Genomic DNA, 22,972 nt, shown 5'->3' on the forward strand with positions numbered 1-22,972 from the left:
TCACTATTGACACCAAATAAACGTTATGGTTATTTACTGGGCAAATTAAGAATAATGATAAAACTTTAAAAATAGTTTATGTCAAAGTAGCTCCTGATATTAAAAAAAAAACTGCAATAATTATATCTAAAAGTGTGAGATTATAAAACCCTCTGTTGTCCTTCAGTTCCTCTCTTGCAAAACTGGACTGTGTGTGATAGTTTATCAACTATTAAAAGTACAGACTGCGGCAGGCATGGTGGGAGCGGAGATACAAAAAAACTCCTACTGTTCCCGGACTTCAAATTTAGCTGGAAAGCCATTAAAATGTACTAATATACGACGACCGAAGCGACATCACAAGGACCTGCAGTACCTGCTAAGAGGAGGGGGAAGGCAGCACCGACGCCTGGCGCCTAGGGCGAGGAATTCTGAATCGCGTCCAAAGATCCCAGCCAATGGTCTCAGCGCGGAGGGAGCCGGGCGATGACGTTCTAGGATCCGGAGAGAGTTTTCCCCGCAGGGCGCTCCCGGAACTTTGCATCTAAAGTGGGACTTGAGCCCTCGAGGGTGGTTGCACTTTAGGTTCCTTCGACCCGTTCTGCGTGTCGGGGCCCTGGTGCCGGCGACTCCTCCTGGAGACCTTCGGACCCTTGGACCCCACCACCATGGAAGGGGGCGCCGAGCTGCTCTTCTACGTGAACGGCCGCAAGGTGAGCGCGCTGCCCGTCCGGTCCCGCCGGGTCTCCCGGTGCTGGGGCGCCGGGCCCTGGGCTGCATGCGGGTTTGCCTGCGCGTCCCACCTGCACCGTAGGAGCAGGGAAGAGAAGCGTTTTCTAGCTCTGCCTGGATCTTTGAGCCCCCGCCTTCCTGGTGTGCCTTTCCCCTCTCCCTCCTAGACGCAGGGGCTGATTCCCAAGCCCACCCCAACCCATCAACAGGAAGAGAAATGATTGTTCTTATTCAGCAGAGTCAGTACTCCCGAATCTTCCTCTTGTCAAACCTATCAGCAGACGGGAACGTCTTTCGTTAGGCCTCGGTCTTGGGTGCGTTTGGATAAGCGGAGAGCAGTTTGGAGTCAGGACAGGGCCGCAGAGATGGATTCACCAAGACTTCTCATTCCCATCGTCTCCAAAGTTATAGCACCTGGCACCGCTGAGCCCATGTCTGGCTCTGGGGACTCCAGGGTCCTCAATGGGTTCCCTGCTGGCGCGGTGGCCGTCCTCTCGGAAGCCAAGCTCGCTCCGTAGATCCCCTGGGGCGGGTCCAGCCGTTGCTGAAGTTTGGAGGCAGCAAAGCCCCCAGAGAATCCTTTAAAACACGCCCACGCACGAAGCCACAGACGCTTACTCTTCATGTTGTCCCAGCACTTTGCAAGGGGGATGCCGAAACAAGAAGGTGAAAGTGAAGTGAAAGAGGCTCAGTCGTGTCTGACTCTTTGCGACGCCATGGACTATACAGTCCATGGAATTCTCCAGGCCAGAATACTGGAGTGGCAGCCTTTCCCTTCTCAATGGCAACCCACTCAAGTGTTCTTGCCTGGAGAATCCCATGGACAGAGGAGCCTAGTGGGCTGCCGTCTATGGGGTCGCACAGAGTCGGACACGACTGAAGCGACTTAGTAGCAGCAGCAGCCGCCTTTCCCTTCTCCAGGGGATCTTCCCAACCCAGGAACTGAACCGGTGTCTCCTGCATTGCACTTGGATTCTTTACCAACAGAGCTCTCAGGGAAGCCCAAGAAGGTGAAAGGGCTTCCTTAAAAGCAAACAATGGGCCAAGGGCTGTGATACCGGCCTTCAGAGCCCCAGTGATCCCTGTGTCTGAGTCAGGGAGAGCCTGACTTTCCCTGACTGGCCCTGGGACTCACCAGGAAGCTAAGGAAAGTCAAATATCACGGCCTCTCACTTGTGAGGCCTCTTCTAAAATCCTGAGCTTAATTTCGAATTTGGATTTTGTATCATTTTTCTTAAAGAGGATTTCCCCAGATCGTGTAAATTCTAGGTCCTGTATAAAACTTTCCTCTGTACCTGCTGCCTGAGTTTCACACTGGATAAGATGAGTTTGTTTTTCCTGAACTTTGCTGAAGGCGGGCCATTAGGATCCCCTCACAGGACTGCTATAAGAATGAACCATGATAAGGATTGGGGTCGGGGGTGAGTTTGAAGTGGTCTTATGGTGTCATTTTTTCTTCTTTTGCATAACTAAATGGTGCAGTCGACACAACTGTGGCCTTTTTATTTGGACAAACCAGGATTCAATTCCAGCTCTAACTCCTAGGGAGACAATATAACCTACCCTCAGTTCCTCTGATAAAAGGAGATAGTACTACTTACTTCACAAAGAATGGTAGTGAGTTTTTAATCCATTGATTTAAGGGCCTGCTCTATGCCCGTATGGCCTTCCCAGGTGGCTCAGTGGTAAAGAATCCGCCTGCTAATGCAGGAGATGGGGATTCAGTTCCTGGGTAGGGGGAGATACCCTGGAGGCGGAGATGGCAACCCACTCCAGCATTCTTGTCTGGGAAATCCCATGGACAGAGGAGCCTGGCAGGCTCCAGTCCCTAGGGTCGCAAAGAGTCAGACACACTGAGTGACTGAGCACATACATGTGTATGCTACTGTTCAGTGTCCTCGGGGAACTCAACCGAGCACAGAAATGACCAAGTCCCTCTGGGAGGCAGACAACAAGCATATAAATAAAGGGAAATGTATCATGTCAGGCAGTGATAAATGCCAGGATGAAAAACAGAGCAGAGTGAGGGGACAGAGAATGGATGTGAGCTAGTGCTTCAGGCAGGATGGACGTTTAAGACTGGATGAGAGGCTGATATCTGGGTGGTCACCAGTATGAAGTGAGGAGCAGGCGTCTGAGGGAAAAGCACTCTACACCAAGGAAATGGAGGTGCAAAAATCCTCAGAGACAAGGATTTCTTCATGTTCAGGGGACAGCAAGGAGACTAGAGGGCCTGGAGATGTGGCCAGAGGCCAGATGACTAGGGCTTTTTAGGTGATGGTAAGGGTTTTGGTTAAAGGAGGAAATAGGTGTTTGAGTCTAGCTTCTTCTCCCCCGCCTCCCTCCCCTGTTTCCAAACAAACTGTAGTGGAATTTTTAACATAACAGCTAATAATAGTTTGTACTCTATTGATTTTTAAAAATAAATAAACTGATTCTTATCTGTGGGCTTGTTTTATCTATGGCCAAACATCCTATGATCGTTTGGAACGTGCATATTAGAAATACCGATTTTGTTTTTGCAGTTGCCCTGTTAAAAGAAATTATGTCACCCTTTCTCTTTCCTGCCCCTCCCTTCCAAATTCTGTTAGGTATGTGCTTCAATCCTGGCAAGCAAACCTGATTGCCACATGGATAGAATTAGAATAAAGTCCCTGAATCAGAGAGTGAAGGGCTGTTGATAAAAGAGGAAAAAGCCACAAGGAAGAGAGGTCATGAAGTCAAACATAACCTCTGGGATTAGAGTCTTGCCCTTGAAAAGAAGCTTTGAAGCCAGTTAGGAGACTGGGTGATGTGACTGCCCTCTGCTCTGTGCTTTTTGTGGTATCCCCCCAAGTCCCTGGGTTTCCCTGGTGGCTCAGAAGGTAAAGAATCTGCCTGCAACGCGGGAGACCCAGGTTTGATCCCTGGGTCAGCAAGATCTCCTGGAGAAAGGAATGGCAACCCACTCCAGTATTCTTACTTGGAGAATTCCATGGACAGAGGAGCCTGGTGGGCTACTGTCCATGGGGTTCCAAAGAGTCAGACACTACTGAGTGACTAACACTGTCACGTTTCATTCCCAAGTCACCAAAATGTGTCACTGGGCAGGGGCTTGGGCCGAGTACGTTGATCCGAGACCTAGTTGCAGAAAGATTTCTGAAATCTTTGCCTATAGCTTCCAGAGTAGGTCACCCAGTTCATTCACCTGGAGTTGAAGGAGGAAGAGCCCATGAATAAATTATACCCTAGATGCCACATCACAACGTATCTCAGGAACTGGGACAAGTTGTTCTATGAGGCAGTGAGGTGTAGAGATCAAGGATGTAGGCTTTGGAACTAGTTAGGCATGGACTTGAATCCTGTACTCTCTGCTCTGACACTCAGCATTTTTGTGGCCTCGAGCAAATGTCCTCACTGGTCGTCCCCTCCAACCTCTTTGCCTATTCCAAGGCTATGATATCCCACAATATACACCACTTCTGCCCATTTTCCTCCTCTTGGCTTTCCTTATTTTCTGTTCCTTTCTCCTTTTTGTCTCTCTTCCTGATCTTTTTCCTTCCTCTTTCTGCCTCTGTCTTGTGTCTGGCAAGGCGCGCCCTTCACAAGTCATGAGCCCTGCACAGAGGAAGGCCATTTCTCAACTTTGTGTAATGTGAACTTGACATCTCCCAAAGGGCCAGTGGAGATACACAGGGACACATGCTCGCCTTGTAACATGCAAGGTTTTGCTGAGACAAGAATATGCAATGACCCTGACTTGAGAGCTGGTATCAGCTCTCCCAACCAGAGTCAGTAAGGATAACTCCTTTCCTCATTGCCTTGCACTCCCCAGCCACCATCTGAATCCTGACCTCCCTGTTTCACTCCAAGACCTGCCAAGACAGGGTGCATGCCGATCCCTGCCCCACTTCCCTCCTCCAGTGTGGCAATCACCAAATCAAGAAAAATAAACACATTTCAAGTCAGTAGTCCTTTGAGCCAGACTCCAATCTCTTGAGACATCTGTTGGAACAAATACCCAAACAAGCAAAATCTGCTCTTCCATTAATTCCTCATGAAAACGCAAATATTTCTCAAGCCTAAAATGCTCTTTCTTGTTACCCAGATCCTATCTCTCCCTTAAAATTGGGCCTCTGTGGATTCACCATCATATGTATGAATTAGGATTTGTTTCAGCTGAAAATAACTCAAACTCAAAACTAAGTAGTTCAAATAAGGTACAAGTCATTTTTACTTTTACACAAAGGATATCTGGAGAGAGACATTGCATTCTGGGCTGGTTCAGAAGCTTCATGGTGCCATCTGATCTCCAAGTTTCTTCTTTTTCCCCTGTTGCCATTAATGTGTTGCCTTAGGGTCTAAAGTAGCTGCTGGCATTCTAACCATTTCATCTTTATTCCAGGCATCAGGAAGAAAGAAAGCCTGCTAGGAGAGACAACTAAAAGTTTCTGCCACCATTATTGGCTCTTCTCCATTTTATTATTTCCCAGCCTGTGAGATATCATCCCTCCCTCCTTAATGTCCTCGTAGCAAATTATACATATCAAGTTATTCATTTAAATTAATTAACATTTATTACATCCTTATCATATACCCCCAGCACCTAGTTCAGTGTTAGACATAAAGAAGAGTGGATGGTGATTTCTCTCAGGATCAAGCGAGGCTTATGCATATACAAATAATTGTGATGTAGGGTAACAGGTTCTGTGAAAGATGTGTGGATACTGACCGTGGGAGCGCAGAAGAGGATGGTTGCTTGGAGCAGAGGGTGGAAGGCAAATATTAGATGGTTGCACAGCCCACAGGAGAGAACATCTGAGCAGGGCTTCAAATGGCATACAAGATTCTTACAAGTAGAGAAGAGAGGAAGGACGTTCAGGGCAGTGGGACTCCTATAAGCAAAAGATAAAAGTCCCTGCGCTACTAGGACCAGCCGCTTCTGGTCACAGTTCATGTGACCAGAGTTCAAGGTACATGGGTTGAGTGGCAGATGATGGAAGGGTTATCAAAGAAGCCTTATAGCTATGGGAAAGAGTTTGAATTTCTTCCCCTATTCCAGAAGCTGGTAGAAATTCACCTAAGACCCACTCAGTGTATTTCTTAAATATGCACGTCTTCTGGTTCTCTCTCCTGGAGATCTTGATCCGATAAAGGTTTCAATTTAGCGAGCACCCTGAATGATTCAGGAATTCCCAGCACAGCAGTGTGGCGGCCAGGAGTCAATGTTGGATTTAGGCAGACCCAGGAGATGAGCAGATTTGGATTTCAGAGAAGCCACTGTGGTACTGGTATAGAGGGTGGCATCCTGGGTGCCAAGAATGCGGACAGGAGACCTGTTAGGCAGCTGTTACCATTGTTCAGGCTGGAGGTAATAAGAGTGGATTTCAGGGAGTGACAGAAGACGTGAAGGGTGTTTCGAGAATTGTTCTGGAAGTGTAAATGGCCAGTACTTGGTGATGCTGATTGTGGTGGATTGAAGGAAGGGAAACAGAAAATAGCACAGACTTTTTAAGCTTGGCTGACCTAGGAGATGGTGAGTCTATTAAACAAGTTCAGGAAAAGAAGGGAAGAAGTAAGTTTGGGAAATAAAATATAGAATTCCATCTGAGGGCCAATTAAGTTGGGGATACCTCAGGGCACTTCATAGTTTTCTTGTATTGCAGTATGCGCGCACGCACACACATACACACACACACACAAATCATTTCATCCGTATTATATCACAGTTTCCTCTAGGGTACAGATCCAACCTTGGTAATTGGCACTTGCCTCACTTTGCCCAGCCTATGGCCACTTAGAATTGAGGGTTAGGATGCTTCTATAGAATAAGCATATTTACCCTCTTCACCTACTTTCCAGTAGGGAAAATTGGTATAACATGGGTGAAGGATGAACTCTAGTTCTGAAATTGTGAAGAAAACTATGCTTCTATTTATGAATTTAAAAGAAATCCAAGTTTTCAATTAAGAAAGGGAAAACATGATCACTTTGGGAAACATAACCAACCATGACATTTCAATCATGCCATCCATTAGATGCTGCTGTTTTAACTGCCATGCTGCTAGACTGCCCACACAAACTTGCTCCTTAAGTGTGTCTTTGCTTGCACATATTTGTATCAATTGGCATATGCATTTTATCTTCTCTTTTGTCTCTTAGATTTGGGAGGAATGGATGGTTATGATCTCTTTCTGGAAACTGTAATTCTTTGAATATGATAAACAAACAATTCTTTAAAAAAGAAAAAAATCTGTATCAACTTCTTAGAGGTCCAGAAGACTTCCCCTACCTCTCTGTCTGCTATTTTCAGTTCTGCTGTTATCTTTTCCCTCACTTGCTTCAGACTTTGTAGAAGTTGGAGAGAAGTCACTAGTGTTTTGTTACTAGAAACAACCACTGCCTTAGAGAACAGTGATAGTTCAGGACCACGGACAGTAGCGATGGCGTGGTGGGGCTCAAGATTTAGCTATACACTTAAGAGAGATGACTTGTATATCACAGGTGTTCCACAAATGTTATGTCAAGTTGAGAATATAAGAGTTAGTTAATATTAATCTTCATGAAATTAGCATGAGCCACCCATGTAAATATTCTAACTCTCCTAACTTTGTGTGTTAATCTCTTATTTTCTTTTGGTACAGGTGATAGAAAAAAATGTTGATCCTGAAACAATGCTATTGCCATATCTGAGGAAGAAGCGTATCCTTTGCTTTGAGTTGTGTATGTGTGTGTATGTGTATCTGTGTATAACCCCGATCTCTTCATCAAGTGATATTTTAAGTATCTTTTTAGAGCCACACTGAGTCATATCCCCTACTTTGAGAAACTCCTACACCTGAGTTTTGTAGACAGTGCACAGTTGCGCTTATCAGACAATCAAGTTCTTTCTAATCCCTGTTTTGGCATTAAATATATTGGATAAAATGGAGAATAGCAATAGGAGTTAAAGCAACAGATGCTAACATAGCTTAATTTAGCATCCATTAGAATTAAGAGTCAAAATATTGCTCTTCTAGCTTCCAGGACTAATTATCATGCCCATTAGAAAAAGAGAGCACAGAAATCTCCTAAAATGGAAGTGAAAGAACAATGGAGAAATTAAACCTGAAAATGTTACCTTGAGAAAACTTCCTAAGTAAATAATCTAAGGAATGGATTCTTATTCTGCTGTTCATGAACTCCAGTGGGCTTCTAGCAGTCTGTGGATCCCTCTACATTGCATGCAAACTTGTGAGACAATGGGAATTTGTACATTTTTCCCCAGAGAAAGTGAAATTCCCCAAAGAGCACAAAACTCAAACAAAAACATAATAACAATTTTCTGGAAGTCATTCAAGGTTTTGGGGCATAAAAGTAATGAATACTAATTTCCTGGTTATCCATGGTACCAGTGTAATGTTTAAGATTTGTTTCATTTGTGAGTGACAGAAAATCCCAATAGCAGTAAATAAGGTAGAAGTTTCTTTCTTTCTCATTGTGTTATTTCAGGTTCTCCGGGAAGCAGACACCAAAACATGAGATTAAATATGCAAGAGTTTTATTAGGAAAAATGCCTGAGTGAAATAGAGGGGCAGTTAGAGAAGATTTAGACCTGGAACAAAGAGAGAGAAGGCTGAGTGGAGGAGTCTCAGACTGCATGTAATCCAAGACAGATTCATCAAAGCCACTGAGGGTGGTTGACAAGGACTTCCACACATCTCCATCGCGCAAAGCCGCTAGTGGGAAGCAGCCCATGGGAGTCATGACCTTGATGAAAAATGGGGTGATAGATATCAAAGTGCAGCAGCTGGGTCTCTTGGTCAGTTTTCCTCTATGTTGGAGGGAGTCTCTATGTTGAGGCACATTCTCATGGCTGTGATACTTACATAAAGGAATCCTGAAGGTAGGTCAGTCCAGATTAACAGAACAATGTCACAGCATTATCAGGGGCTAAGGTCTTTCTGTCTTGCTGCTTCACCCTCCTCAGTTTGAAGCTTTCTCCTCATGGTCATAGATGACTAACTGAGGTCCAGCCATCATATCTGAATTCCAGCACAAAGGAAGAAGTAAGGGATGAGGGAGGGGCAACCCTCTCCCTTTGAGGATGTTTCCTTCTTGGAAATTATACAGAGCATTTATGCCTCTATCTCTGTGGTCAACATTGTTAATGACGCCACCAAGCATCAGAAGAGGGTAAAAAATGTACCTTTTTTATTCCAGGCAACCACATGTGAAGCTCAAAATTGAGCATTTCTATTACCAAGAAAGAATAAGAGAAAAGATATGGGGAAACAACTAGCAGTTTCCTGCATTGAGAAACAGAAATATAGCAAATGTGGATAACATGACACAAATATTCTAAGAATTAATTACACTTTGACATTTTACTTTGTATATCATCAAAGACACACATAAGGAAAGAACAGATATGCGAGGTACTCACACCTGCAAATCCTCAAGGCCATTGATATGTTTAGACTCTTCCTTCTTTTAAGTTTGGCCCTCTTTTTGGCAACCTGAGGTCCAGTTGTTTTAAAAAGGAGGAGACTAGACATAACACACAAGTGGGGGACTTTCCTGGCCGTCCAGGGGTTAGGACTCCACGCTTCCACTGCAGAGGGCACAAGCTCAGCCCCTGGTTGGGGAACTGAGATCCGTGTGCCCTGTAGTCAGAAAAACAAAAAACAAAAAATCACATACACACAAATGAAAATCAAGAATTTATAAGATTATAAATAATAGCAGCTAAGATATACATACATCATTTGATTAATAAGTATCAAACTTAAGTGTACATTTAAGAATGTTTGATGTTGTCTCTTAAGGTCAGAGCTATTTTACAAAGAAAATTATGGAAGACACATTATCTTTAACTATGCTTTTCCAGTCCGACTCACAGGAACTAAATATGGCTGTGGAGGGGGAGGCTGTGGTGCCTGCACAGTGATGATATCACGATATAACCCCATTACCAAGAAGATAAGGTACCTTGCTGCAAAGTCCACGTATGGTTGAATTTTTATAGCTTTCAACTGTGTTGTTTTCCTTCCTTTGGTAAATATGCGCACCTGCTATGTGACAGGAGCTGTGATAAACACTGGGAATGCAATGATGGGCATCAAACCATTCAGGTTCCAGCAAAAATGTTGCTTTCTCAGCCCTCCCTGATCACCTCCCCCATACCCATGCCCCATTTCACCTCTGCAGCTCCCAGCTCCCTTATTAATGTATTCATGGCACTTCTCATCGTGTGTGTGCTGTGTGTATGTATTGTCCAAGTACATATGTATTGCCCATCGTCCCTCGGTGAGAAGATATACTCTACATAGGCAGAGATTTTATCTGTCTTGTCCACTAATCAATCCCACTGCCTGGTCACTCTGCCTAGCATATAGTAGGCACTCAATGTTTACATTTATTTATAAGTGAATAATATCCTTCTAAGGTCTTCCCTGTAGCTCAAACTACGGTAAAGAATCTGCCGGCAATGCAGGAGACCTAGTTTCGATTCCTGGGTCAGGAAGATCCTCTGGAGAAGGGGATGGGAATACACTCCAGTATTCTTGCCTGGAGAATCCCATGGACAGAGGAGCCTGGGGGGCTATAGCTCATGGAGTCGCAAAGAGTCGGACATGACTGAGTGACTAACGCTGCTACTACTAATATCCTCCAGTCTTTCTTTTGTGTATATATTTATGGAAGCATACTGCATGTACAGTTTAGAAACTTCTGTTGCTACACTTCTTAGGAATATCTTTTCAAAATAATAAATATAATTTTAGTGGCTGTATATGTGCTATCTTATCACTGTCACCAAAAGGTGCTGACTTAGATTATTGTTTGGTTTTCACTATTATAAAGGAGTGGATCAGTGAGCACTCATATGTCTATGTATATTTATATTTATGTTTGTGATGATTTCTTGATGATAGATCCATAGAGGTGGAATTGGAGGGTAAAAGGACGAGTGCATCTTTCAATTTTTATGGCTTCCAGCAAGATTCCTCTCAGAACAGTTCAATTTACATCCTTTCCAGCAGTCTATGAATTCCGTTTTCCCAAACCTTTGCATTCTTAGCGCATTACAATTTTTACAAATGGTTGTCATTTTCTTTGATAAAAATGGTTTCTCATTGCTTAATTTGAAACTCTCTTGATTGTTATTGAGGTTGAACCTTTGTTTCACATATTTGTTGGCCATCTGTTACTTTGTTTGGTAAAGTGAGAACATTTTAGGAGTCCTTTTGAGTTAGATATTTTCTAGCAGGAGATTTGTGGGATTGAGGAGTTCTATGTTCCACGCTCTGTTTCTTCTTCTGAGGCAAAATATCAAATTAACTCTATGGCCCAAGCTACCCCTGGCCTGGCATCTGCTTGGAAGATGGAATGTGCTCCAGGTGATTGTCACATGTGACTAGAGAAACGAATGTCAGCCCCTCCGTCAACAGAAAAAAAAAAAAAAAATTAGTGGAAACTATTCTGGAGTTAGAATTGGAGGCCTAATTTGAATCCCATCTGACACTTCAGCTGTGATCCTGAGCAACTCACTCTGACCCTCAGAGTCGTCTTCTACAAAATGGCCATTAACTAAGGGCAAAATGTCTATGCAAAGCTTGGAATATCTTATAAAACCTGCCATATTGGAGGCGCTGCTTTCCCACTAGATACAATGTAATTTGTGCTTCTCTTTTTCATATGAAGACATTATCCAGCTAATGCCTGTCTGACGCCCATCTGTTCTCTGTATGGGGCTGCCATCACCACAGTAGAAGGCATAGGAAGCACCAAGACCAGGATTCATCCTGTTCAGGTGAGAGAGGGCCTCTTCTTCATAGGGTTTCTGTGCCTTGAAAATCATTAATCACACGATGAGTTCCTGAAATTAGCACAGTAGAGCAGTGGGCCCTGCTGCCTGGGCATAGTCCACAGATGACACAAAGCGGGAGGCAGGAGTGAAACTTGGGACATGTGACTGACTTGTTAGAAAAATACTTTTTAAGACTAGAGAACTCTTTCCTAAAAAGAAAAAAAAAAAAACAACTTGACATCACTGGGTTGTTTTCTATATTCTAATTAAATGAGACCTGTCCATTTTATATCTTCCAAACTTATATAGAAAAGAGAGCCATCTATGCATTGGGGGATAAAATCTTGTTTTTTTTTCTATAAAGGGAAATGTAACATGATTTTAAAATTGAATGAAAATCTCAGCTACCAAAAAGATTTGTTGAATTTAGGGCTTATTTGGAAGCTATGTAATGGTAGCTGTCAATGAATTGTAAGGCTTTTCTCCTAAGGGTGCTCCTTGTTAGAACTTTGCCTGAAGTGAAAGGACACCTCAGATTCCTGACTCTTTCAATTATTTATATGCTGCCCAGAAAGATGCTCTTGCTACTTGTTTCTGTCTAAGATAATGAGTACCACTTAAGAGGAGAGGAGAGGAAGAAAAAAAAAAGAGGAAAAGAGAGGGGGAAGATAGTCACAGCGCAGAAAATGGGCAAGCTTCATATTCTTCAGGCAATCTTGGCTTCGGTTTATTTTCTATGAAACCTTGTTACCTAGAGGGAGCAGATTCTGCCTGAATATGCCTGTGAGGCTTGGCTGTTCGGAGGCATGAAAACACTGTCATTTAGTACCTGCTGCCCAGTTCCTGGCAGTAAGGTAGCCAGACAACGGCTTCCAAAATGGGCTTGAACCATTGAAGTTAGGCTCAAAAGAGAAGGCTGGGGTGGGAGGCAGGGAGATTTGGATGAAAAATCAAAGCAATCTTTCATTCTTGACTGTTGTTTGGATTAACGATAGCACTTTGTAAACAAATTCCAATGGCAACCCACTCCAGTACTCTTGCCTGGAAAATCCCATGGACGGAGGAGCCTGGTAGGCTGCGGTCCATGGGGTCGCTAAGAGTCGGACACGACTGAGTGACTTCACTTTCTTTTTTCACTTCTATGCATTGGAGAAGGCAATGGCAACCCATTCCAGCACTCTTGCCTGGAGAATCCCAGGGACAGCAGAGCCTGGTGGGCTGCCATCTGTGGGTTTGCACAGAGTCGAACACGGCTGAAGCAGTAGCAAAGCATTAGGGCTATATGCTCAGTTGCTCGGTCGTGTCCGACTCTTTGCAACCCCATGGACTGTAGCCTGCCAGGCTTCTCTGTCCATGGGATTATCCCAGCAAGAATACTGGAGTGGGTTGCCATTCCCTTCCCCAGTTAGGGCTTTACTGGGAAGATAAAGGCACTCAGGAAACACTTGAAGTTTTTTCAACTTGACGATAATTCAGTTCATTTATTTGAAGGACTTCCTTTATCTCAGAAATTCCCCTTCTGGACTACAGGTTGAAATACTCAGGAATCTTTTAAAAATATGTGTCATTGACCCACCCCCAGAGATTCTGTCAGATAGTTTGGGGTGCTGCTTTAAAGCTTTCCCCTGCAATTCTGAAGGCTGAGAACTTTTGAATGAAGCTCAAAAAGCTGGTGAGGATCAGTCGTCATGGCTACCCCAGTCCAAGAAAGGGAGAGATACCAAGGCTGAGAAGGATTTTCTGGGGCCTCTTCTCCAACTTTAATGTACCTGTGAACCACCCAGGGATCTTGTTTGAATGCAGGGTCTGATTCAGTAGGTCCAGGGTCGAGCCCAAGATTCTACGTTTTAATGTTTCTGTGCTTGCAGGAGAGAATTGCCAAGTGTCATGGCACACAGTGTGGCTTCTGCACCCCTGGGATGGTGATGTCCATGTACACGCTGCTGAGGAACCATCCGGAGCCCACCCTGAGTCAGCTAAATGATGCTCTTGGTGGTAGGTTATATGTGTGTATGCTTTAATTTCTAGTTTCTAATGATGGTGCTGATAATAGCTATTAAACACTTACCAAGTGCCACACACTGCATTAAATGCTGTATAAACAGATCTTCATTTACTCTTTATGATAACTTTATAAGGTAGGCACTATTATTATCTCCCATTTCATAGATGGAGAAACTGAGGTTTAGAGAGAGTAATTTACTAAAAATTGTACCACCAATAAGTAGAGGAGTTAGTTTGCTCAAATCAGGTTTCAGACAAGACCCACATACTGCACTTGGCTGACACATTTCTCAAGTCTCTCTTAATCTATAAGGGTCTCCTCCTTGTTTATTGTTTGCTTATTTAAATAATAACTACACCACCAGTTTATTCATTTACCCACCAAGGAATTCAGTTATCTCCAGTTCTCTCCTACCGGGGTGGGTGCTCTCAGGATGGTATTATCAGAGGGCTCCTAATGAACGCAACATGAAATCAAAGAGACTGACATCTTCTGGTGATACTTATTTCAAAGAACTGCCTTTATTTGGAGCTAGTTTATCAAATTTGGGAACTCAGTGTGTGTGTGTGGAGCTGGTGGTGGGTCTTGGAGGAGTCTTCATTATCAAGATTCTGAACAATTCAGGGAAGCTTGGCGCACTGCAGTCCATGGGGTCGCAAAGAGTCAGACACGACTGAGCCACTGAACTGACTGAACAGTTCTAAAGAATAAGAGCCTTCCAGATGCTATTTCAGGTGATACCCTCCTTGGCTCTTTGTCTCCTGTCTCCCAGGGACTTTATTTCTCTGCTGTATTACGTGGGCCTAAAGCTCATGTGCTCAATTCCTCTGCTGAAGTGTTCCAGGGAAGACAGGACTAAACAGAAGTAAAAAGGAGAGATGGTGCATAAGACACAAACTGGACTTATTTGTCCTTTGGTCTTTGGCCTTATTAGGTCTTATTATGCATTTGATCTCATGGCCATTTATGATGTAAACAAGTGACAAGAGGTTCTCAAGTTTTAGGGTGCTTGAGACTTACACGGGAATTTGTTAGGAGTGAAGATTCCTGAGATCCAACCCCAGAGAGGTTGCTTCAGTGGCTTTGTTTTTTGAATGGATGCCAGATTTAGGGGTTGGAGGAGAACATGGGAAATGGACCACTGTAGAGAAACGCTGGCCTAATGATTTATTGTAAATAAATTGTGTACCCGTTGCTTCTAAAGCTTAAAAACTGCCTTTGCTTCTATATAATACCTTTGACCTTTCTAGCAACTGAAGCTTAGCTCGCTCTCTCTTTTTTTTAAATATCAAAATTTAGCTTTTTTACATTTTTACTGATATTGAAAACCAAAATTTTTAATTGAAGTACAGTCGATTTACAATATTGTGTTAGTTTCAGGCGTAGAGCACAGTGTTTGCAGACAACATTCTCTCATAGGTTATTATAAGAAAATGGATAAAATTCCTTATGTTATACTGTAAGCCTTTATTGATTCTGTATTTTATATATTATTGTTTGTCTTTGTTAATCCCATACTTGTAATTTATCCCTCCCACTTCCCTCTCCCTATTGTAATCACAAGTTTGTTTTCTATGTCCGTGAGTCTGTCTCTACTTTGTAGATACATTCCTTTGTATTATTTTCTATTATTCCACATATAAGTTATATTGTATAATGTTTGTCTTTGATTTATTTCACTAAGCATATTATTCTCTAGGTCCGTCCACATTGCTACAAATGGCAGTATTTCATTCTTTTTTTATGACTCAGTAATATTCCAACACACACACACCCCACATCTTGTTTTTAACACTACATCTTCTTAATCTAATTATCTGTTGATGACCATTTGGGTTGTGAAAATTAACCCCCAAATATTGCTGTATACCGACAGTTTTTGGCTTGAAATCACTGTGTTCTTTGAACAGCTATCACAAGCAGAGTATATAATAACTGTTTGCAGAGAGAAAATACAAATAGCTGAATTGTTAGACCCTGCCACAAGACTATCAGCCAAATATCCCAAGTTGTTGACAAAAAGAAAAAATTTGATTTGGTGGATTTGGTGGGCTGAAATGTCAAACAGCGCTTCTTTCTTGGGTGGGGTCCTTATTCCCATCAATCTCTTGGCCAACTGTGCCTGTCTCTAGATTCCTTGATTAACAATACTGGGTTTTTCCCCTTCAGGTAACCTGTGTCGTTGCACTGGATACAGGCCCATAATCGATGCATGCAAGACTTTCTGTAAAGTGAGTAGAAAGGAACACATTATTGAGTATATTTTTTCCCTGGTTAAATGAAATGGTAGGGGGTGGCAGATGTGATTGGAGAAGGAAATGGCAACCCACTCCAGTGTTCTTGCCTGGAGAATCCCAGGGATGGGGGAGCCTGGTGGGCTGCCGTCTATGGGATCGCACAGAGTCAGCAGCAGCAGCAGTAGATGTGATTAGAAGAATAGCCCATTGTCACTAATGCAGGAAAACTTCTTATCTCAAGGTCTGTAATTGCTGTTTGTTACTTGATCTTGGGCAGGGCGCCTACCCTGGTTCATTGAGCTTGCCCTGGTAACCACACGATAAGCACCTGAGCACTTTGACATTGGCCACTGGTCATTGTTCATTGTGCTGAGGGATCTTTCCTGACCTGTTTGTCTGGGTCAGGTACCCCATCCTGGTGCTCCTGTAGCCCTCTGAGCACACCCCTACAGCAGCCTTGGTCGTATGCTGGTGTAATTGCCCATTTACTCCTTCGTCTTTTCACCAGGAGGTGGTCTGCTTGGTGCTTCACCAATGTGTCAGTTGAGTAGGCACTCAATCAACGATGAATAAACACCATTGAGATGAGGCACATGAGATTAGCTTTGGAATTTACATGATGAAATAGTGCATCGCAAGAACAGAGTGATAATAATAATACTTGTTATTATTAACAAAATATTTTACCAACAAATAAATTATCAATATCAAGTTATTGATAAATTGTTAGTAATAAATTATTTGTTGCTAATAAAATATTAAATCAACCATTGTTGTTATGTGCCAGATTTTGTCATAAGATCTTTACAGCATGGTGGCTATAGTAATTATACTGTGTTGTGTACCTGAAAGTTGTGAAGAAAATAGACACATACACACACACACGCACAAATTTTAGCTATGTGAGGTGATGGATGTGTTAATTAACCTGGTTGTAATCATCATTTAACAAATTATAATGTAATGTCAAACAGTCACATTGTACACTTTAAATATATATAATTTTGTTAATTATAGCTCAATAAAGCTGAAAAAATGTTTAGTAGAATCAACAATAAATTCTTGGTTATTTGTTTTTCTCATCCACTAGACTTCTGGCTGCTGTCAGAGTAAAGAAAATGGGGTTTGCTGTTTGGATCAAGGAATAAATGGATTACCAGAATTTGAGGAAGGAAATGAGGTCAGTGAAACGTAAATTTTTAAAGATTTTCCCAGGACATCAGTAGAGACCAGCTTAGTTTTAGGAAGAAAAATGGCTGTGCAAGTGTTTGAGGCGTGTCAGCACGTCCTCTCCCCCATTCTCACTCCATCATCCATCTTAACAACTTCATCCCTCACTCCAGACGTTACTCTCAGTCACTTACCACTATCTGCAGGAGGGAAAACACACTGATCTCTTAGTGTCTCTCAGTTTAAAAAAAAAAAATGTGCTTCAAGTCTTCTCTCTAGTGGAGATATTAGGGAAAATGGAAGGGCAGGGAGAGACAAGAGAGGTGGCAGGACGTTCAGGGGAAGGTTCTGGTTCTCAGCTGTGTCTGGCCTGCTGTCTCCTCCGCTTCCCCCAACCCCAAGGAGCATGTGCAGGGCTGGGGGCCCACCGGCAGCTGCACTGTCGCTAGCAACCTGGTCTGTGTGAGAGCCCTTGGCTTAGAGCCCAGGTACCGTGGCTGGTCAGTGGGCTTTTCTGTCTGTCTGTTCTGTGTCTATCTTCATCTGACCTCATTCCACAAAGGATTTAAAGTAGGGAGAACTGCCTGATGACAATAACTTCTGGTACTTTCTCTTTTTAAGACAAGTCTGAAACTCTTCTCAGAAGAGGAGTTTCTGCCATTGGATCCAACTCAAGAGCTGATATTTCCTCCTGAGCTAATGGTAAGTAAGGCAAAGTTGAACTCATGCCAGAAGAATTCATGGTGAAATGTGAAGAAGGATATTTGCTATGGATCCTCTTGAAAGTTGATTGGCAAGTAGGTAGTATCCATCTGCCATTCTCAGTCCAGTCTAAAGAGTGTGAGACTAAGGGAGGAACAGTTGATTGTAATAACCAGCAGATAGTATCTATTACAAAATGCCCTGAAATGACAGCATCTGGAGGTTTAGACAGGTTTTCTTCTTCCAGTTTTGCTGAGTTTTGTTCTTCCATCAAGTGTTTTGATGAAATTAAATATGCAAAGTATTTTTAAACTTTGAAATAGATTCTTCTAAGATATAAAAGAACCAACAGGAAATATAGTCTCCAGAAGGAGTGAAATATTGTCACATTTTTGTCCCATACTCTGATTTCTAGTAAACACTACTTTTAGGTCACTGTTATTTTATTTTTTAAAGAGCTCTCTCTTTCCTTTCCTTATTCCTATAAAGACAGCAGAAGCAGGTGGAAATGTTATCATGAGATGATCTTGAATCTTTATTGCTTTTTCAATAGACAATGGCTGAGAAAAAAACACAAAAGACCAGGATTTTTGGTAGTGATAGAATGACGTGGATTTCCCCAGTGACCCTGAAGGAACTTCTAGAAGCCAAAGTCAAGTATCCCCAGGCCCCTGTTGTCATGGGGAACACCTCTGTGGGTACGTAGAAACCAGGAGCTTCCTAGAAGAAAACAGGAAAAGGGCTTCAGGGAGCAAAACCTCAAATATGCATGTTCTTGGGAAAAGCAGTCTGAAATAACATTTTAAATCATCTATGCTTGACTTCCCTTGAGGATTGCTCAAGAAATTGCACAGCTTCTATTACATAAGTGAATTCCTGTCACTCTAACCGGAGCAGTACACAGAGTTGAACCCCAGAGTCCTGCTCTGTAACAAGTCAGCACAGCTGTCCTGTCTTTCCATGTGGAGTCTGATCTGGGGCTGGGATTTGCAATTATTCTGTTTCCTCTCTTAGTGGTGTCTCAATGGATATAGTAGGTTTTCTTAAATTGCAGTGACAGGGTCTTTCTGTTGTGTCCATTGTAAACTCAGTTTGACTACCTGCTTCTTGGAGGAGTCTCCCAGAAGTCTTCCCAAGGAGAATTCTGAATATGCCCCAAGACGACTTGGATGTGTCAGCCAAGTTTTAACGCTGACAAGTCCAGATGGCTCCACAAGTTCAGTGAAATTCTGTCTGTCCTTTTTCTATGTATGTGATTTAGCAATGAACAGAGCTATAGAAAGATATGTCATTTTTATATGTTCTAAGGACATCAGTTTTAATCACAGTTTCAAAAATTAAAAGGCAGTTAGGCCCCCCTTCATCCTAGTTTACTTATTTTTTTTTTCTAATCCTCAGGCCCTGACATGAAATTTAAAGGCATCTTTCACCCAGTTATAATTTCTCCTGATAGAATTGAAGAACTGAGTGTTGTAAACTATACAGATAATGGTGAGTCCTCAGGATCCCTCCTTTCTTAGTTAAAATGCATTAAACAGTTTATTTCTTTGCTCAGTAGACATGCAGAAGAGATCTTCATGATTATAATATACAGAGAGATTCCCTTGTAAGGTGATCACATTCTGGAGGAAGTTCAGGGAAGAATCCTCCATGATTAAAAGAGATACTGTCTGAATAGTTAGGTTTTCACTGAAGAACTTTTATGTCTGCCATTCAGGGAACTGTAACAATTATTCAGTGAAAGGTACCATACCAAGTGCTGGATAAACAATAAAGTTGAGAGTCTTTGCTCTCCAGAAACACAGTAGATAACCAAAGCAAGTTTATGTATTATGCAGCTTCCAAACTGGCTTTTCCATTTCAATAAAGGAAACTGATGTAATGACAATGATGAGAGGCAATGAAATGTGAGTTTGAAGTCTGGTTCTGGAGTCCAGTTCCTGACTATGTCATATATTAACTGAAAGACATTAGTCAAGATACTTAACTGAACCTCAGTTTGTATGGGGTTATTACTATTTCAAATCTTTGTTAGAATTCAAGAAGATTCTGTAAAGTATTCAGCATAGTGCTTGACACAGTGAGTATTCAAAAAATTTAGCCTCCATCACCTCCACCACTATCACCCCCACTGTCACCAACACCATCACCTCCTTCACCACCACCATTGCAACCACTGTTAACTCCTCCTTTGTGTGTATTCAGTGGGATCAGTGGGATCCAACTGTTTGCGACCTGTCAGACTGTAGCCCGCCAGGCTCCTCTATCCATGGGATTTTCTGGGCAAGAATACTGGAGTAGGTTGCCATTTCCTCTTCCAAGGGATCTTCCCAACCCAGGGATCAAACTAGCATCTCCCGCATTGGCAGATGGATTCTTTACCACTGCACTACTTGGGAAGCCCACCTCTGTTACCAACCGCGATTCCTGCCATCACCACCATGACCACCGGTAGCAGGGCAACATGTATCTAGCATAAGGATCCCATATCTGCAGTCTAAAATCTAATGGACATTTCCAGGTCAGCAGTGATCACACTGTGTTCTCTGCAAATGATTCCATTTCAGGGCTGACCATAGGTGCTGCTGTCAGCCTGGCTGAGATGAAGGACATCCTGGCTAATGTGACCCGGAAACTCCCCGAGGAGAAGACGCAGATGTATCACGCTCTCCTGAAACATTTGGGAACTCTGGCTGGGCCCCAGATCAGGAATATGGCTGTATGTATTTGATGACAGTAATAGCTAGTGTGTGCCCCTTGAATGACCATTCCTATCAAATCATGACATTTTCATTCTTTGAGAACAGACAAAAATAATAGTTTTCCAAAGCTTTGATTCTTGTAATAAGCTTGATTCTTATTTTACCACTTGTGTCTTTATAATTTCACAACTGGAGTGAAAATAACCCATTATTTTAAAAAGTCTTTAGGGGGCCACATAGTGAGCAGGCATCCAGATTCAGATCTGAACCCCCTCCTGGCTGTGGGCAACTGTACCCTCAACCTGCTGTCAAAAGGTAAGTGACACCTCCTTCCTGGGGCTTATTAAATCCTGTTCCTCCTCTTCTTTTGCCTCTCCGGGGTTATAGGAAGTCCAGTTTTGACAATTAGTATTCTTTTTATTATAATTCCATCTCCCTTTTCAGATGCTTGGAAAGTCAGTCAGTTGGGTCTTAATTGTACATGCACCTAACGTCTTCATCTCCTTCCTTTTGAAGGCTTCTGGTAGATATTTTCCTATGCTGGTTGCCTGACCAGTGTTGGTTAGTGTCCTGCTGTAATCTGAAGAGTGACAAGAACTCTAGGCTCATACTTGAGCTGTCATTGATGGAAGCCTGCAAGTCTTTTTCTATTGAACAGTGGTTGAGCTTCATCCGATACTTTTTTGAGTTTTGTTTTTGAAAACTAAGATTTTTTCATTTATTTCTTTCATTTCAACTTAGTCAACAATTATTAGAAAGATTCAATTGGTCCTCTATAACTCTGTATTTTTTAATTTAAAAATACGTACTAACTTTCTCTTACCTGCATTGTGTAAACCACAAAATTATCTTAATGAAGAAGATGTATATTCTGTTCTAGGTTCATCAGTCGATATTTCTCAATTCCACATAAATGCATTACTATATGATACTGGTTTTTCTCTTTCTGACTTACTTTTTAGCTCACTACAGTTGACTCAAGTTTGTTCCTTTTCATGGCTGAGTAATATTCCATTATATAGATGTACCACAGCTTCTTTATCCATTCATCTGTCAGTGGACACATATACACTATCATGTGTAAAATAGTTAGTGGGAAGTTGCTAAATGATACAGGGAGACCAGCCTGGTGCTCTGCGATGACCTAGAGGGATAGGATTGGGGCAGGGGAGGGAGGCTCAGGAGGAAGGGGATATGTATATAATTATGACTGATTCATGTTGTTGTACGGCAGAAACCAAAACAAAATTTTCCACCAATTAAAAAATAAAGTTCTAAAAAAGATGTATATTCAGTTATCAACTTAAGTAACATCCTTTAAAAAAATCATTCATGGAGAATTAGGTTTTGTGATATAAATATAAACATCAAAAGATTCTTAGTTTTTATCCCAAAGTCCTATTTCATTATAGCTTTAAATAGTTCCTCCCTCTGATATATTGATTAAAGAACAGAAATTCTTTAGGTGCTGAGAAAAGATAGAAACAATTAAGACTACATCTCACTAGTATAAAAATTCATTAAAGGCAATTTATTCACTATTGTACTGAGTAGAGTTCTTGATTATACACAACACAATTTGTTGAATGACTTGATTAGAATATCAGAAGAGATATTAATATCTTCTTTCTTCTCACAAATCTCAAAATGAATCGTACTGTTCAGGAAGTGATTCCTAAGGTCCTTCTCTGCCTGACCTCGGGCTACTCACCTAGATATTTTTATTTATAATCAAGAAAAAAGCAAAATAAAAATAAAAAAGATGGGTTCTAGATGGGATGAAGCACTGCAAGACACCGTTACATGGTGAAAGACTTTTTAAACAAGGGAAGAGCACTTCTTTTCCTGATCAGTTTCCCGTATTTGGTAGAATTATTTCCCAAATTTTGGGAATTTGATTGTTTAATAAAAAACAGATGCCAAGGAAAGTGTTCTTTCTTTCCACAGAAGGGAAACGGCAGATTCCTTTAAATGAGCAGTTTCTCAGAAAGTGCCCAAGTGCCGATCTTAAGCCTGAAGAAATCTTGATCTCAGTGAACATCCCCTATTCAAAGAAGGTGAGACTGTCCTTTCAATTTCTTCATTTTACCTGTGAGCATACAGCTTGTTAATTGCAACATATAAGAGAGTTAAAAAAAAAAAAAGGTATGGAGTGTTTGTAGTGGAGAATATGAGGATCTGCAAATATTTTTCACTTGTATTAAGTACTCTCCATCATTCCTAGAATCAGGAGACCTGTAACTCTGCTTTTCTCTCCATCCTTCTCTCTCTCCCTCCCCCCGTACCTCCCCTCATTGAAACCAAGTTCCAAAGTTACCTTCCTACAAATTTTAAAAAAAATTTTGTACGGTGAGGCTTTGTCACAAGTAAGACTTGAAACTGTTCCTCTACTTATACCTTGAGGTTTTGAAGAAGCTATAAATTTACAATAGAACTTAGTGGTAGGAAGAAGGGCTTTGGAGTCAGACTCAAGAGTGAATCCTAGTTCAGACCTAATGAATCAGTCTGAGCCTTGGATTCTCATCTGTAAATGGGAAGGATCGAGCCTGCCTTGGAAAGTATATGATTTTGCTAGCTAGGGCTGCAAAGAACCACAGCCTCAGTGGCTTAACTACACTCTCACTTCTGGAGGCCAGAAGTCTGATATCAGGGTGTTGGTGGTGTTGATTTTCTCTGA

At 42.1% G+C, this 22,972-nt stretch overlaps 1 protein-coding gene across 1 annotated transcript in view; it reads left to right on the top strand.

Annotated features, from left to right (window-relative positions):
- Window positions 1–206: 206 nt before the first annotated feature.
- The window catches only part of AOX1 (aldehyde oxidase 1), a 69,884-nt gene continuing 47,118 nt past the window's right edge, over window positions 207–22,972 (top strand). The window contains exons 1-13 of the mRNA XM_069577965.1: window positions 207–692; window positions 7,335–7,392; window positions 9,560–9,656; window positions 11,374–11,482; window positions 13,348–13,474; window positions 15,654–15,715; window positions 16,812–16,901; window positions 17,513–17,593; window positions 18,147–18,291; window positions 18,992–19,084; window positions 20,161–20,312; window positions 20,517–20,610; window positions 22,243–22,352. Of these exons, the coding sequence (XP_069434066.1) occupies window positions 648–692; window positions 7,335–7,392; window positions 9,560–9,656; window positions 11,374–11,482; window positions 13,348–13,474; window positions 15,654–15,715; window positions 16,812–16,901; window positions 17,513–17,593; window positions 18,147–18,291; window positions 18,992–19,084; window positions 20,161–20,312; window positions 20,517–20,610; window positions 22,243–22,352 (1,263 nt within the window). The 5' untranslated portion in view covers window positions 207–647. The remainder of the gene's footprint in view (window positions 693–7,334; window positions 7,393–9,559; window positions 9,657–11,373; window positions 11,483–13,347; window positions 13,475–15,653; window positions 15,716–16,811; window positions 16,902–17,512; window positions 17,594–18,146; window positions 18,292–18,991; window positions 19,085–20,160; window positions 20,313–20,516; window positions 20,611–22,242; window positions 22,353–22,972) is intronic.

The sequence above is a fragment of the Ovis canadensis genome, chromosome 2 (genome assembly GCF_042477335.2).
Source record: "Ovis canadensis isolate MfBH-ARS-UI-01 breed Bighorn chromosome 2, ARS-UI_OviCan_v2, whole genome shotgun sequence".
NCBI classification, from domain to species: Eukaryota; Metazoa; Chordata; class Mammalia; order Artiodactyla; family Bovidae; genus Ovis; species Ovis canadensis.